Raw genomic sequence first — 16,196 nt, forward strand, 5'->3', positions numbered from 1 at the left:
AGGCTGGAATCGAACCCGGGTCCCTGGCGCTCTGAGGCTGCAGTGCTAACCACTAAGCCACCGTTCTACCCTGAAGTGTTAGATTCATAAATATCATTTAGCCATTTACTGAGTGAGGCACATACATGCTCATTTCCCTAACTCCGTGAGCAGCGCTCCAAAAGCTAGTACTTCCAAATAACCCTGTTGGACTATAACCCAGTGTTGTGTGATTTTTAACTTTATCCACAAGATGGCAGACTTGCACTAAACAATAAGAGGTTTAACAAAAGTTTTAAAAATCAACAAAAGAATTGGACAGCAGCTTCTAAAGTCTAGGGCACTAAGATAGAAAAAATCTTTCATAAAAAATTAATCAAGATACAATTTGCCAGTGTTAAGTACATGTCACAACCATTTGAACCTGAAAAGACTGAACTGTAAACAGCATCAACTTCATGTTAATTTTACTTAACCTTTATCATACTAGTAAGATGAAGGGGGAAATACAGTGATAAACCAAGTTTCCCTAAAAACAATATGAAAGGAAGTGTCCTTTGTCTATCAGACAAGGAGAATCAATTGTGATGTAGTCATCATTTTGAATGAATTGAGATATTACAGAACACCTTTTGTATCTCAAAAGAAGCAAGCACTCTCCGATTTCTTGAGGGTTAGGAGTACAAAGTAATTCCACATGATTAGTCGACATGGACAATTGCTAATGCTGCAAAGGTTTTGAAATCTTAAAATTAGCTCACCTTACCTTGAGTGTTGTTTGAGAACAGAATTTCAAACTTTAAACTTTGCATGTAGAGTGGTTTATCACTTCACTCCTGAAAGACTTGGTTCTAAATGTTAGGCTAGGCCTCCTCGTTCCAGATTCTATAACCAGCAAATAGGTTTTCATCTATGCTATCAACATTCCTTATTAAGAGAGATATTATCACTAGACTATTAACACAGAAACTCCACTAATGTTCTGGGGCCCAAGTTTGAATATCCCCCATAGCAGATGCTGGAATTTAAAATCAATTTTAAAAATATGGAATTAAGAATCTATTAATGACCATGAAACCATTTTTAATTGTTGAAAAAAAACTGTCTGGCTCACTAATACACACATATATATGTTGTGCAGACGAGTTTGCAGAAGATTAGATTCCCTACTGTGGAAACAGATCCTTCGGCCCAACCAGTCCACACCGACCCTCTGAACAATAACCCACCCAGACCCATTCCCCTCTGACTAATGCACCTAACACTATGGACAATTTAGCATGGCCAATTCACCTGACCTGCACATCTTTGGACTATGAGAGGAAACCCACGCAGACACGCGGAGAATGTGCAAACTCCACACACACACACAGTCGCCCAAGGCTGGAATTGAACCTGGGACCCTCGTGCTGTGAGGCAACAGTACTAACCACTGAGCCACCGTGCCACCCAAAGATTTGATTGGTTGAGTGCATGTGGGAAAATGTGGTTGTTCACTTTCACATAATTACATAAACAGAGAGTGACTGAAAGGTGCAAAGGGATTTCAGTGTTCTCATGAATCATAATGTAGATAAAGGACATAATCAGGAAGGTTATTCTTCATTATGAAAGGAATTGAAGAAAGAAGTAAAATTGCTATGCTTCAGTTATGCAGGATGTTGGCAGATCCACATCTCCGATAGATATGGTTTTGATCTCCTTATTTAAAGACAGATCTAAGTGCACTGTCATAGGAACATTGATAGCTGAAATAAGTTTCTTACAAGACAAGTTGGACTGGGTGGAGGGTTTCAAAGAATGAGAGGTCACTTGATCTAGATGTGTTATATCCTGAATGGTCTTAAGATGAACATGGAAAGGACTTATCCTCTTGTGGGCGAGTCCAAACTAGACAGTACTATAGTATGGGGGGCACGGTGGCACAGTGGTTAGCACTGCTGCCTCACAGCGCCAGAGACCCGGGTTCAATTCCCGCCTCAGGCGACTGACTGTGTGGAGTTTGCACGTTCTCCCCGTGTCTGCGTGGGTTTCCTCCGGGGGCTCCGGTTTCCTCCCACAGTCCAAAGATGTGCAGGTCAGGTGAATTGGCCATGCTAAATTGCCCGTAGTGTTAGGTAAGGGGTAAATGTAGGGGTATGGGTGGGTTGTGCTTCGGCGGGGCGGTGTGGACTTGTTGGGCCGAAGGGCCTGTTTCCACACTGTAAGTAATCTAATCAGTACTGTTTTAAACACAGGGGTTGCTCTTTCAGGACCATAGGACATAAGAGCAAATGTGTGCCATTTAATGAGAGCATAACTGATCTGGTAATCCTCAACTCCACTTTTCTGCCCTATCCCCGTAAACTTGAATCCCTGAGTAAAATTAGTCTCGAATATACTTAATGACATAGTCTGTATAGCTTGCTGCGGTAAATAACACAACAGATACATGACCCTCAGAAGAAATCTCTCATCTTTGTCCTGAGCAACCACTTACTCAGAGACTGTGCCTATTAGTCCCAGACTCCCTTACAAAGGGAAACAATCCCTCAGCATCTATCGTGTTACCAGGGGTAGTAGGAAATAATGAATTGGAAACACAAACAAATTAGCCATAATATTAATGAATGGCAGAGCAGGGTCAATGGGCCAAATAGTCTACTTCTGCTCCTATTTCAAATAAGTACCTCAAGACCTCTTCAAATGAGTGGAAATATTAGACTTTAAGTGGGTGGAAACATCAAGTTTTACCTTGTTTATCTTCTGTTACCATCAAGGCTGTCAACCAATGCATTTGTATCAAATTACAAACGTGACTTCAGCATCTCACCATGTAATGTAGTTAGGTCATATAACACAGAATGAAGTCCACACTAGCAACAAAACATGACCTTTGCTGGATTATATACATATGAAGCAAAGCAAAAGGACTAAGGCAGCTCACAAACTATTTTCCAATTTGATACCATTGTAATTCACCTCCAATTTTCTCAAAAACAATCAAGAATGGGCAATAAATGTTGACCTCAACAATGATGCCCATATTCCATGAAAAAATATATAGAGAAAGTCTAATAAAAGTATGTGTATTACAGATCAACAGATTACAAATTTGAAATATCTGTCATAAGGTCGCAGAGACCTATAGTATGGAAACAGATCCTTCGGTTCAATTCATCCATGCTGACCAGATATCCTAAATTAATCTAGTCCCATTTGCAAGCATTTGGCAAATATCCCTCTAAACCCTTCCTATTCATTTACCCATCTAGATGCCTATTAAAAATAGTTTAATTTTACCAGCATCCACCACTTCCTCTGGCAGCTCATTCCATACATGCATCACCTTCTGTGTAAGAAAGTTGTCCCTTAGGTCCCTTTTAAATCTTTTCCCTCTCACCCTCTAGTTTTCGACTCCACCACCCCAGGAAGAGACATTGTCTATTTATCCTCTGCATGCCTCTCAAGCATAAATGCAATTATTACCAATTAAAAACTCAGTTCACTTCTGCAACTTATGGTGTTTGCTGACATAGAACATAGAACAGTACAGCACAGAACAGGCCCTTCAGCCCACGATGTTGTGCCGACCATTGATCCTCATGTGAGGTAAACCTAATGTACGAACTCTCAAATTTCTGTGACCATATGCATGTTCAGCAGTCTCTTAAATATCCCCAATGACCTCGCTTCCACAACTGCTGCTGGCAACGCATTCCATGCTCTCACAAGTCTCTGCGTAAAGAACCCGCAAATCTTCTCACAAACTATGAAAGAACCCACCCTCTATACTTTCCGCCCCTCTATACTTTCCGCCAAACAGCTTAAAACTATGACCCCTCGTGTTAACAATTTCTGCCCTGGGAAAACGTTTCTGGCTATCAACTCTATCTATGCCTCTCATTATCTTGTACACCTCAATTAGGTCCCCCCCCCCCGCTTCCTTTTTTTCCAATGAAAACAGTCCGAGCTCAGTCAACCACTCTTTGTAAGATAAGCCCTCCATTCCAGGCAGCATCCTGGTAAACCTCCTCTGAACCCTCTCTAAAGCATCCACATCTTTCCTATAATAGGGCAACCAGAACTGGACACAGTATTCCAAGCGCAGTATAACCAAAGTTTTATAGAGCTGCAACAAGGACTCACGGCTCTTAAACTCAATCCCCCGTTAATGAAAGCCAAAACACCATATGCTTTCTTAACAACCCTGTCCACCTGATTGGAAATTTTAAGGGATCTAGGTACCTGCACACCAAGATCCCTGGGTTCCTCCACACTGCCAAGAATCCTGTCTTTAATCCTGTACTCAACTTTCAAGTTCGACCTTCCAAAATGCATCACCTCGCATTTATCCAGGTTGAACTCCATCTGCCACCTCTCAGCCCATCTCTGCATCCATATGTCACAATATAGATAGTTAATTCAGTTTTGTGCCACCAGATAATAAGAAAGATTTGTTATTTTACCTAACACTGGGGAGATTTCACTGCTGTCCTCCCCACCAGAGTTGAGAAACACGTCTAGTGCTTCCTGGTCAGACATATCCATTAGGTCCATCTGCTCCAGCATGTCAACATTTACCTCCATCGAAGACATACTTCCAATGGGCTCTGGGTTAAAAAAAATACACATTAAACAAATACACCAACACCAGAAAAATAAATAGGTCTGTTTTAACAATATAACGTGAATATCGGAAACAGAACAGGATGAAAACAACCAGCTGTATTTTCCTTTCAGTTCGGAGGTATTGTATGCACATTTAGTATTACTGAGGGAAAATTCTCTGACTTTGTAGTGTCGAGAGAGATGGTGCCTCAACACCCAGAATGTTGAAAATCCAGTTAAGTCATCTGAAAACCTTACTCACTGGAAGATTTCTAGATATTGTCAGTATTGCAGTTGAACAAAGGTGCAATGAGGGAGGAGCTGGCCAAAGTTCAACGGTTCAATACCCTAGCAGGGGTGGCAGTGGAACAACAATGGCAGGTATTTCTGGGTATAATGCACAAGGTGCAGGATCAGTTCATTCCAAAGAGGAAGAAAGATTCTAAGGGGAGGCAGGAGCGGTCGTGGCTGACGAGGGAAGTTACGGTAAAGATAAAAGAGAAGAAGCATAACATAGCAATGATGAACAGGAAGCCGGAGGACTGGGAAACCTTTAAAGAGCAACAGAGGATAACTAAAAAGGCATTATACGGAGAAAAATGAGGTACGCAGGCAAACCGGCCAAAAATATAAAGGAAGATAGTAAAAGCTTTTTTAGGTATGTGAAAAGAAAAAAAATGGTTAAGATTAAAATTGGGCCCTTGAAGACAGACACGAGTGAATTAATTATGGGGAACAAGGAAATTGCAGAAGGGTTGAATTGGTACTTTGGATCTGTCTTCACTGGGGAATACATAAGCAATCTCCAAAATGTAAAAATGGCTGAAGGACCTAGGGTAATGGATGAACCGAAGGTACTTTATAATAGGCAGGAAATGGTGTTGGATAGACTGTTAGGTCTGAAGGTTGGTAAGTTCGCAGGACCTGATGGTCTGCATCCCAGGTTATTTAAAGAGGTGACTCTAGAAATTGTGGATACATTGGTAATCATTTTCCAATGTTCTATAGATTCAGGATCAGTTCCTGCTAATTGGAGGGTGGCTAATGTTGTCCCACCTTTCAAGAAAGGAGGGAGACAGAAAATAGGGAATTATAGACCAGTTAGCCTGATGCCAGTGGTGGGAAAGATGCTGGAGTCAATTATAAAAGATGAAATTATGACTCATTTGAATAGCATTAACAGGATAGTTCAGAGTCAGCATGGATTTATGAAAGGGAAATCGTGCTTGACTAATTTTCTGGAATTTCTTTGAGAATGTAACTGAAGATGGACAAGGGAGAGCCAGTGGATGTTGTGTACCTGGACTTTCAGAAAGCCTTTGATAAAGTCCCACATAGGAGATTAGTGAGCAAAAGTAGGGCACATGGTATTGGGAACAAAATACTAACTTGGATTGAAAATGGGCTGGCTGACAGGAAGCAAAGAGTAGTGATAAACGGGTCCCTTTCAGAATGGCAGGCGGTGACCAGTGGGGTACCACAAGGTTCGGTGCTGGGACCACAGCTGTTTACAATATACATTAATGATATAGATGAAGGCATTAAAAGTAATATTAGCAAATTTGCTGATGACATAAAGCTGGGTGGCAGGGTGAAATGTGAGGAGTGACTTGGACAGGCTAGGTGAGTGGACAGATGCATGGCAGATGCAATTTAATGTGGATAAATGTGTGGTTATCCACTTTGGTGGCAAGAACAGGAAGACAGATTACTATCTAAATGGAGTCAAGTTAGGTAAAGGGGAAGTACAATGAGATCTAGGTGTTCTTGTACATCAGTCAATGAAAGCAAGCATGCAGGTACAGCAGGCAGTGAAGAAAGCTAATGGCATGCTGGCCTTCATAACAAGAGGAATTCAGTATACGAGCAAAGAGGTCCTTCTGCAGCTGAACAGGGCTCTGGTGAGACCGCATCTGGAGTAGTGTGTGCAGGTTTGGTCTCCAAATTTGAGGAAGGACATTCTGGCTATTAAGGGAATGCAGCGTAGGTCAATTCCCAGAATGGTGGGACTATCATCTTGAAAGATTGGATCGACTGGACTTTTATGCACTTGAGTTTAGAAGGATGAGAGGGGATCTGATTGAGACGTGTAAGATTATTAAAGGATTGGACACTCTGGAGACAAGACGCATGTTTTCGCTGATGGATGAGTCCAGAACCAGAGGACACAGTTTAGATGGTAGGCCATTTAGAACAGAGTTGAGGAGAAACCTCTTCACCCAGAGAGTGGTGGATATATGGAATGCTCTGCTCCAGAAGGCAGCGGAGGCCAAGTCTCTGGATACTTTCAAGAAAGAGATGGACAGAGTTCTTAAAGACAGTGGAATCAAGGGTTATGGGGATAAAGAAGGAACAGGATAATGATTGTGGATGATCAGCCATGATCATAATGAATGGTGGTGTTGGTTTGAAGGGCCGAATGGCCTACTCCTGTACCTATTGTCTATTGTATATATGTACTTCTTGGCAGCAAAAACCTTTCAGCTCCAGTGAAAGTATAAGAATCAAATGTTTTTGTCATTTGGATTATTTGACCTCAAAGAGTGAATTTTCAAAACCAAGAGTGTGGTGAACCTTAGAACACTGAGCCATGGGATAATGAGGATGATCATTTTAAGATTGCAGTATCCTATTCTGAACTACCAATAGCAACTAACTTTTTCACAGTGAATCCAGAAGTCATATTTAATTCTTAACAAAATGATTGAAACACTTAAATCAAGATTTCCCTCTTTAAAGGCAACTTCGTCAACATCTTTGGAAATAAAGTATAATCGTGCACTAGTAGCATGGTATTGAATCCAAACATTTGGAGAGGGAGACTCACCTTCTTTACAATACTATAATTTCAAAATTGATATTGTCCTAAAGCACTCTCAAATCAACAGCAGCATAGAACTGAAGTTACAACTGACAACAATAGGTGATCTAACTTTTACTCTTGTCTGCAAAGCTAATGTCCTCAGACCTTTGGTTAAATAATGTCTTAAAGCCTTTCACCAACAATGCTCAGCATCCCATTTCTAGATGTAACAAATTTAATGCAACATGTTAAACATGCAAATAGCTGACTGCAGAAGAAGCATCAGTTAAAAAAAACGACATTTCAAAGAGATTGTAGGTAACCTGGACAATTTTCCTCATGTTTACATGAGCTGGGGGAGAGAGAGAGAGAGAGAGAGAGAGAGAGAGAGAGAGATGATCAAAGATCTAGGTTTCTTCTTTTACACTTTTTCCCCCAGTGACACTTTTCTATAAAGTTTATTATGTAGCGTAGAACAAGATACCACAAAAATTATAGCTACGACAGAAAATGTCAAATGTAGTTCCATTCGTGAGATGGAGGTCTGATGTAATCCATCATAGGTAGTTGATCTTAATGGACATTTGTTTCTCTTCTTCCATCCTGCCTACTCCTGGATGGACCTGAAAATGAAGCATGCCTGGTAGATGTCACAGGGACTGGAGACACAAAAACTTAACGTTCTTTTTGTGTTTTTTGATTTAGATTTTTATTACTTGCTCCCCTCTTTGAAGGGCCTTCTCACTTTGCCTGAGGCTTGGTGACCCTCAAGTTAAACCACCACTAACTAGTTGACTCACTCTAATGATACAACAGCCTTATGGTTCTCTGGGATTCTGACAACTTTACCTTATCTTACTTGTTCCCTGTAAACATGAAGCATTTGTGTTTTTGTTGACGACATAATGGCAGTCCAGTGTCTGTTTGTTGCTTTATTGAGATGAAGCCAACATTTGTTCTCAACCCCAGAGAACAATGGATGCTCAGTTGTTATATTAAAGAGTAAAGTCAGAGTTTTGGTTATCAAAGGATATTGATTTTGGACTATGAAGGTCCAACCAACAAGGATAATGGCCATGATTTTATTGAATGGTGGAGCTGGTCTAGGGGTCAAAATGACCCATTCCTATTTCTATTGCTTAAGTTCTTATTGAAGAACTCTAGAAGAAATAGAGGTGGGATGTGGAATGACACTTCAAAAGGTCATAGAGGTAAGGACATTTTTTTTTTCAACAAGTTGATAATAAATTTGAAGGGTGAGGTATGCTAACCCAGAAAAAAGGGAACCATTAACAATAGCAGCTAACATGAGGCCAAGGATATAGGTTAGAGAAATATGAGAGTTTGGGTTAGGCAGCAAGAAACAATAGTGAAACTCTGATCTGCTGAGTGTCCATGTTCTAATTGCAACTGTTCAAAATGAAGGCAGAGGACTTAGGGAGATTTGAGGCAACAATTTGTGGTGGAGAAAGAAAAGATGGGGACAGGAGGCTATATTTGATTTTTAAAATTTTTAATGGAAAGGTGCCGTTTTAGTGATGAACAACAGGATACAATAACAGGGGTCGCAAGTCAAATTTGTACACAGTCAGAACGCAATGCAGGATAGTATAAAACAGCTAATCACAAGTAGAAGATACATTTGTATATTAGGTCTTCAAAATTACACCCCCGGACTGGATTGTGTTCAAATGTATGAGCGTTCCAAAGTTAGATGTTTGTAAACTGGGGACCCCTGTATAGTGAAAGCAAAACGTCTGTTATAAACATTGAACAGACATCTTTTGGATGAAATTCATCATCGCCTAGGAGTAGTACTTTGTTTAAATGGTCAACTTGTATTTGTTTCAGGGTCAAAATGTATAAGTAGTATTGCTTTAAACTTGCTCAATTGTTTGGATTAGTTTTATTTATTGTAATAATGATAAACCACGACAGGAAATAGCTAATGAAATGAAACTAAAACTGACATTTGAGCACAATCAGCTAATCACCTTCTTTTGCTTCTAATTTCTGTACCCTTTTCATGCCATTTCTGCTACTTTAATTTTTTAGATAGCATTTTCCCAAACTAATCTTAAATTTATAACTTTATAAACAATACACAAATCTTCTATGTTCTAGTATTTTTCTTGGTACCATTTTGTTTATGGAAAATAGTTCAAAAATTTGTTTTCAAAGGTCACTTATTTCAGTCAACAGTAAGCTTCAAATGTTGAAATCTCCAACAACACAAGAAAATCTGACATTTGCAAAGTATACTCATTAATGGGCCTGGAAACCAAAATGCTTGAAGAAACAAAATATCTTTCAATGCTCAAACGATTACATTGTCTTATAACAAAAGCTTTAAAATAGGATCTTTTAACTTCTGGTCATAATTATCTACTTAAACATCAACACCATCGTCATCTTCTCCAACTAATTGAGAACAACATTTTGCTGTCATCCTGGTGGTCCAAACTATGCTCAGAGAGCCCATGTTGACACAATAGCCTTAATTGCTATCTCCTGCATCACAACAGTTTTATAGTTCGTTCCCACCAGCAAAATTTCCCTTTGTTTTACTCTCCAGTCTCGACCTCCAATGTCTCTAAAGTGAATCCACAAATTACACCATTCCAAATTGATACAGCTCTTCTATTCTTTATTCTTCTAGTCTTTCCTCCTAAGCTACATGTTCATATCACTCCCTTACCTGGAACAGATGAAAATACATCGACTACAAATAGGAAGAAAACTAGGTGATCGCAAGGTTTGTGAAGGTTTGTAGCTCAAGTTGAGGTTTAGGGCGTAGGTTTGCTCGCTGAGCTGTAGGTTTGATATCCAGACGTTTCATTACCTGGCTGGGTAACATCATCAGTGGCGACCTCCAAGTGAAGGTCGCCACTTGGAGGTCGCCACTGATGATGTTACCCAGCCAGGTAATGAAACATCTGGATATCAAACCTACAGCTCAGCGAGCAAACCTACACCCTAAAACTAGATGAATAATGTGACAACTACCTCGCAAATTCCTATCAGATCCAAGGAATGAAAACCACCGTCAATGCCAATGTTCAAGCTTTTGTTTTTAATTACAAAATAGACAATTGACATTGGTATAGTGTCTTTCATTTAGATGGTTCAATGATATCTTACAGGGTGATAGATGGAGGTCTAGCTGGGGTACATTAGAATAATTAAGTCTAAAGATGTGAAAAATGCATAAGGCATGCAATGTAAGTGACTATCTGTACTCTGAAGGGATGTAATGATAGGAAGGATGCTAAGATTGAGAACCAATGTGGTTCAGTCTAAAAGAATAGTTGGGAAAAGCGATAGATTCACTGACACGAATACAAAGATTTTAACAGTCAAAACTGATCATTGTGGTCATCCCATTGTTTAACTGGAGGAAACTGCTGTTTCTCAGGCTGGATATTGGAAAAACAGTTGGATATACAGAGTGGAGGGGTCAACAGGCAATGGAAAAATTAAAGTGGTACTGTCAATGTTATTGTGAAACCTGATGGCGTGACTGTGTATAATATAACCAAAATATAAATGAGGGAATGAGAACCATGTATTGAATATTACAATAAGAGAAGCAATTTCTGGATATTTTCTACTGGTTAAGAGTGAACTGGACAATGACAGTGACACAGGACACCAAACAACACAGAAGAGTTCAGTCTGCACTGGTCACAGAGGCTATGTTTTATGACTTAATTATGGGTCATTTTGGGGTTATGGCAGGGACAGAGGTAGTTTTGGAGAGATTCAAACAAGATGTTACAGAGGAAACAAGTTCTAAGCTTTTCAGGGTAAGGGGTCAAATTTTAGAGTCCAATGACTTTGGGATTGAAAGGAAAGTGAGCAGTGTTTGAAGGGAGGCAATCATTTACTGTTCATGTAGTGCAGAGGTTGGGGAAATTATTCAAATGTAAATTTAGGGAGTGGTTCACTGAGCATCTCAGCCGGGCCCACAGGGGCCAACCAGACCTCCCTTACCGTCCATTTTAATTCCCTTTCCCACTCCCTTTCCAACATGACCATCCTTGGCCTCCTCTTTTGCCACAATGAACCAAACTGCAAATTGAAGGAACAACACCTCACCTTTCACCTGGTCAGCCTGAAGCCTGGAGGACTCAACATTGGAGTTCTCCAATTTCAAATAACCTCCCTTTCCCCAACTCCCTTCCCAGCCCCTCCCCTCCCACTTCCACTCCTCCCAGCCACCTACCGGATTCATTCTTCCTATTGACCAACCAGGTCGTACCTTCTGCCTGCCTTCACCTAACCCCACTTCACCAATGCTGTCCCAACCACCCCCTTTTTACGTATGTAAGAATGATGATGTGGGGAAGCAGCAGAGATTATTTAAAGAAACCATGTACATTATCCCTATCTTCTATTTTATTCACTTGCAGCCAAATGTGAAACTCTTGTTTGCAATTATATTAGTCCTGTTCAGATTAGTATAGACCTCTTCGGCACCATTTTGTTTAAACAATGCAGTCCACAGACTGTGTACCTAAACATGAACAGCACACAACCATTTTTCAAATTGTTCAAACTTCCTCAAAATTAACTTTAGGAGTTTCAATGATGTGTAACAATGTTCTTCAATCCTTAGCATCTCAAATGAAATGTAAAAAAAAATACATCCTGTCCTTGTTGCCATTTCAGACTGGTACAATAGATTACCATTTAAGATCGAAATTATCTAAGCCTCTGTGAGCACAGGATTAGTCCTGGGAATTGGAGGATTGCGAACGCGACATCATTGTTTAAGAGAGGGGCAAACAATAACCCAGGATACAACAGACCTGTCAGCCTGACATCACCAGTGGCAAAACTGATGGAGGCCATAATATGGGATAAGGTAAAGTTACACTTATTTTTCTCTAAGTTTATGTTAGACAATCAGCATGGCTTTGTCAAGGGCAGATCAAATCTGACAAATATAATCGAGTTTTTTGACGAGGTGACACAGGCAGGTGGGGGTAGTGCTATGGATATTGTATATTTGGACTCTCATAAGGCATTAGATACGGAGCAACATAGCAAATTGTTTAGCAAATCAGGAATTGTTGAGATTGATGGGTCTCAGTAGCATGGTTTAAAAATTGGATAAAAGACAGGAAAGGGGTTGGTACAGGTGGGCATTTCTCAGATTGGAGACAAGTTGAAAGTGGTGCTCCCCAGGGATCAGTGTTGGGACCCACGCTTTTTCTGATTTAAAAATTATTTGGATATGCGCTTTGAGGGCAAAAATACCTATATTTGCTGATAACATTAAGCAAGGGAGAATACTGAATTGAGAGGACAAAGTGACTTCAGAGGGACTTGACAAGTTGGCCAAATGAACTGACACTGGGTAGATGAATTTCAATGCAGAGAAATAGGAGGTAATGCATTTTGGCAGAAGAAACATGGAGAGACAATACAGGCTCAATGGTACAACTGTGACGGGAGTACAGGAGCAGAGGGACCTTGGGGTTTATGTGCATGATTCGCTGATGATGGCCAGGCATGTTGAAACAGTTGTTAAGAAGCCTTATAGGATCCTTAGGTTTGTAAATGGAGGCATAGAGTATAAAAAGAAGTGGTAATACACCTCTACCAATCATTGGCCTGACCACATTTGGAATAATGTGTTCAGTTCTGGGCACCATATTTCAGGAAGGAAGTTAAAGCACTGGAGGAACTTCAATGGAACAGAATGATAGCAGGAATAAGGAATTTAGATACAAGGAAAGAGTAGAGAAATTGGGCTCATTCTCCTTGGAGCAGAGAAGATTAAGAGATGATCCTATTAAGGTGTTCAAAACTTCAAACAATTTTGACAGAGTAAAGGAGGATATTCTGTTTCCATTAGTTAGTATGTCAGTAACTAGGAGTCACAATGTCAAGACTTAAAAATGTGTTGCTGGAAAAGCGCAGCAGGTCAGGCAGCATCAAAGGAACAAGCAAATCGACGTTTCGGACATAAGCCCTTCTTCAGGAATGAGGAAGGTGTGCCAAGCAGGCTAAGATAAAAGGTAGGGAGGAGGGACTTGGGGGAGGGGCGCTGGGAATACGATAGGTGGAAGGAGGTTAAGGTGAGGGTGATAGGCCGGAGAGGGGGTGGGGGCGGAGAGATCAGGAAGATGATTGCAGGTTAAGAAGGCGGTGCTGAGTCTGAGGGTTGGGACTGAGAAAAGGTGGGGGGGTGGGGGGGGGGGAAAGTGAGAAAGCTGGAGAAATCTGCATTCAACCCTTGTGGTGCTCTTCCTCCAGGCGTCATGTTGCCATGGTCTGGCGATGGAGGAGGCCAAGGACCTGCATGTCCTTGGCGGAGCGGGAGGGGGAGTTAAAGTGTTCAGCCACGGGGCGGTTGGGTTGGTTGGTGCGGGTGTCCCAGAGGTGTTCTCTGAAATGTTCCGCAAGTAGGTGGCCTGTCTCCCCAATGTATAGGAGGCCACATTGGGTGCAGCAGATGCAGTAAATGATGTGTGTGGAGGTGCAGGTGAATTTCTGACAGACAATGTCAAGACTATCAGCAAGAGAGATAGGAGTGGGAGAAGGAGAAATTTCTTTATGCAGAATTGTTAGGATTTGGAATGTGCTGCCTGGGAGATGGATAGAGAGAGATTCCATAAGGAGTTACAAAACAGAGCTGGACATCTATTTGAAAGTGATAAATTTAAAAGGCTACAAAGATAGGGCCAGAGAATGGGATGAGCTGAGCAGCTCTTTCAAGAGCAATTATAGACATGATGGGTCGAATGGCTCCTTCTATACTGTAAAATTACCTGATTCTAAGTTATGAATCCTAATGTTCCAGAGTGTCATCGATCAGGTACACTGGTAATGAGACGAATTTCTAGTTTCTTAGATGACCATCTAATTAGCAGTAAGATAGAAGGGACACACATTAATGTTGAACAAAGTTCTGGATTGTCATCAAGAATATGGCATCAAAACCAAAAAACTGAAGTATTCTTTATGACATAACATACTGTGAGTCACCAAATAGATCATGAAGGGATTGACTCAACATAGGTAACAACTAAGGGAAATTTAAAAGCAAAGAGAAGAAAGAACTTAGATTGTTCATAGGATTGTGTTATTCTAAGTTCATTGTCAACTAATAGGGCAGCACGGTGGCTCAGTGGTTAGTACTGCTGCCTCACAGCACCAGGGTCCCAGGTTCGATTCCAGCCTCAGGTGACTGTGTGGAGTTTGCACATTCTCCCTGTGTCTGCGTGGGTTTCCTCCGGGTGCTCCGGTTTCCTCCACAGTCCAAAGATGTGCAGGTTAGGTGAATTGGCCATGTCAAATTGCCCATATTGTTAGGTGCATTAGTCAGAGGGAAAATGGGACTGGGTGGGTTTACTCTTTGGAGGGTCGGTGTGGACTTGTTGGACCAACGGGCCTGTTTCCACACTGTAGGGAATATAATCTAATACATTTGCTTTACTGTAGATGTGGAAACTGCAAGCTGATGTCATCAAGCAGGAAGATTAAGAGTTGCACTCAGACAGCAAGTAAAATGGCACATTAAATATGGAAGTAATAAGGCTGATGACAAAATTCCAGCCATAGAGATAAAATTTGGAGATTTATAACTTGATTTCTATCAATGACATAGCTGCAAGCATGACGGTTATCTTAGAAGTAGAGTACAAGAAGACTCAAAGTCAGATATCAACAAGAGATCCTGCTCCACATTGATACCTATGACTTGGAATGGAAATATGGTCCTGAAAGCAGATCTGAGGGATGTTAAAAGATAGGAACGCAAATATTATTGCATCATTGTTCCTGGTCTCAACAAATATCAACTGGGATACAAGTAGTCTGAAAGGCACAGAGGGCACCAAATTCTTGAACTGTATTCAAGAGAACTTTGTAGCTCACATGCGAGACTTCCATAAGAAAGGGCATAATTCTAGATGGAGTCTTAAGAAATGAAACTTGGCAGATGGATGGAAGTTCGAAACTTTTCCATTTTAGGATATGGGGGTCACTACCTGGGCCAGCATTCATTGCCCATCCTTCATTCTCAGTGAGTGGCTTGCTAAGCAATTTCAGAGGGTGCTTGAAAGGCAATCACATTGCTGTCAGATGTAGGTGCTGTCACATGTAGGCCAGATCAGATAAGGATGACAGATTTCCATCCCAAAAGCACATTAGTGAAGAGCGATAATGGTTACATGACTCCCATTAGGCTAGCTTTCAATTCTACATTTTTATTGAATTCAAATTTCACAATCTGTTATGGTGGAATTTGAACCTTTATCCCTAGAGAATTACTTTGGATCACCATAAATACTAGCCCAGTGACTTTATCATAATGACATTGCCTCCCTTTACAAAGCTGAGAGATGATCTGGAAAATGTGGATTGGTTATATTTACTTGAAGGGAAGTCAATAGCAAATCAATGTAGAGGATTCAAAAGCAAGATTCCAATGTCTCATTGTAGACATGTTCGCACAAAGAAAGGGTTTGCATTGCCCAGTCTAGAATCCTCTCTTTATCCAGGAGCTAAAAGGGTATAACAAAGCAGAAAAATAGAGCTTATGGCAGTCTCATAAAAGGGTAATATTTTAGGAATCTTAGGGGAGTTTAAAAAGTTCAGAGTTAAGTGAAAAAGGAAACTCAGAAAGCAGAGAGGGGATATGAAGAGATATTTGCCAGTAAGACTGAGGAAAATCCAAAGTGTATTACGAACAAGGGAATGACTAAAGAAAGGTCTGGGTCTATTAGAGATGTACATGGTAAGTTGTGCATGGAAGCTGAAGATTTGGGCAGGTTTCTAAATGAGTGTTTTGTCTCTCTTCACAAAGGAATGA

The 16,196-nt window shown here is 40.7% G+C and overlaps 1 protein-coding gene across 2 annotated transcripts in view; it reads right to left on the bottom strand.

The window, feature by feature from the left end:
- The window catches only part of LOC122564343 (dysbindin), a 198,257-nt gene that overhangs the window by 6,229 nt on the left and 175,832 nt on the right, over positions 1 to 16,196 (bottom strand). For both annotated transcript variants that reach the window (XM_043719076.2, XM_043719077.2), the window contains one exon: positions 4,428 to 4,571. In XM_043719076.2, the coding sequence (XP_043575011.2) occupies positions 4,428 to 4,571 (144 nt within the window). The remainder of the gene's footprint in view (positions 1 to 4,427; positions 4,572 to 16,196) is intronic.

The sequence above is a fragment of the Chiloscyllium plagiosum genome, unplaced genomic scaffold (assembly GCF_037043375.1).
Source record: "Chiloscyllium plagiosum isolate Xiang-an unplaced genomic scaffold, Cpla_swu_hap1 HiC_scaffold_34, whole genome shotgun sequence".
Classification (NCBI taxonomy): Eukaryota; Metazoa; Chordata; class Chondrichthyes; order Orectolobiformes; family Hemiscylliidae; genus Chiloscyllium; species Chiloscyllium plagiosum.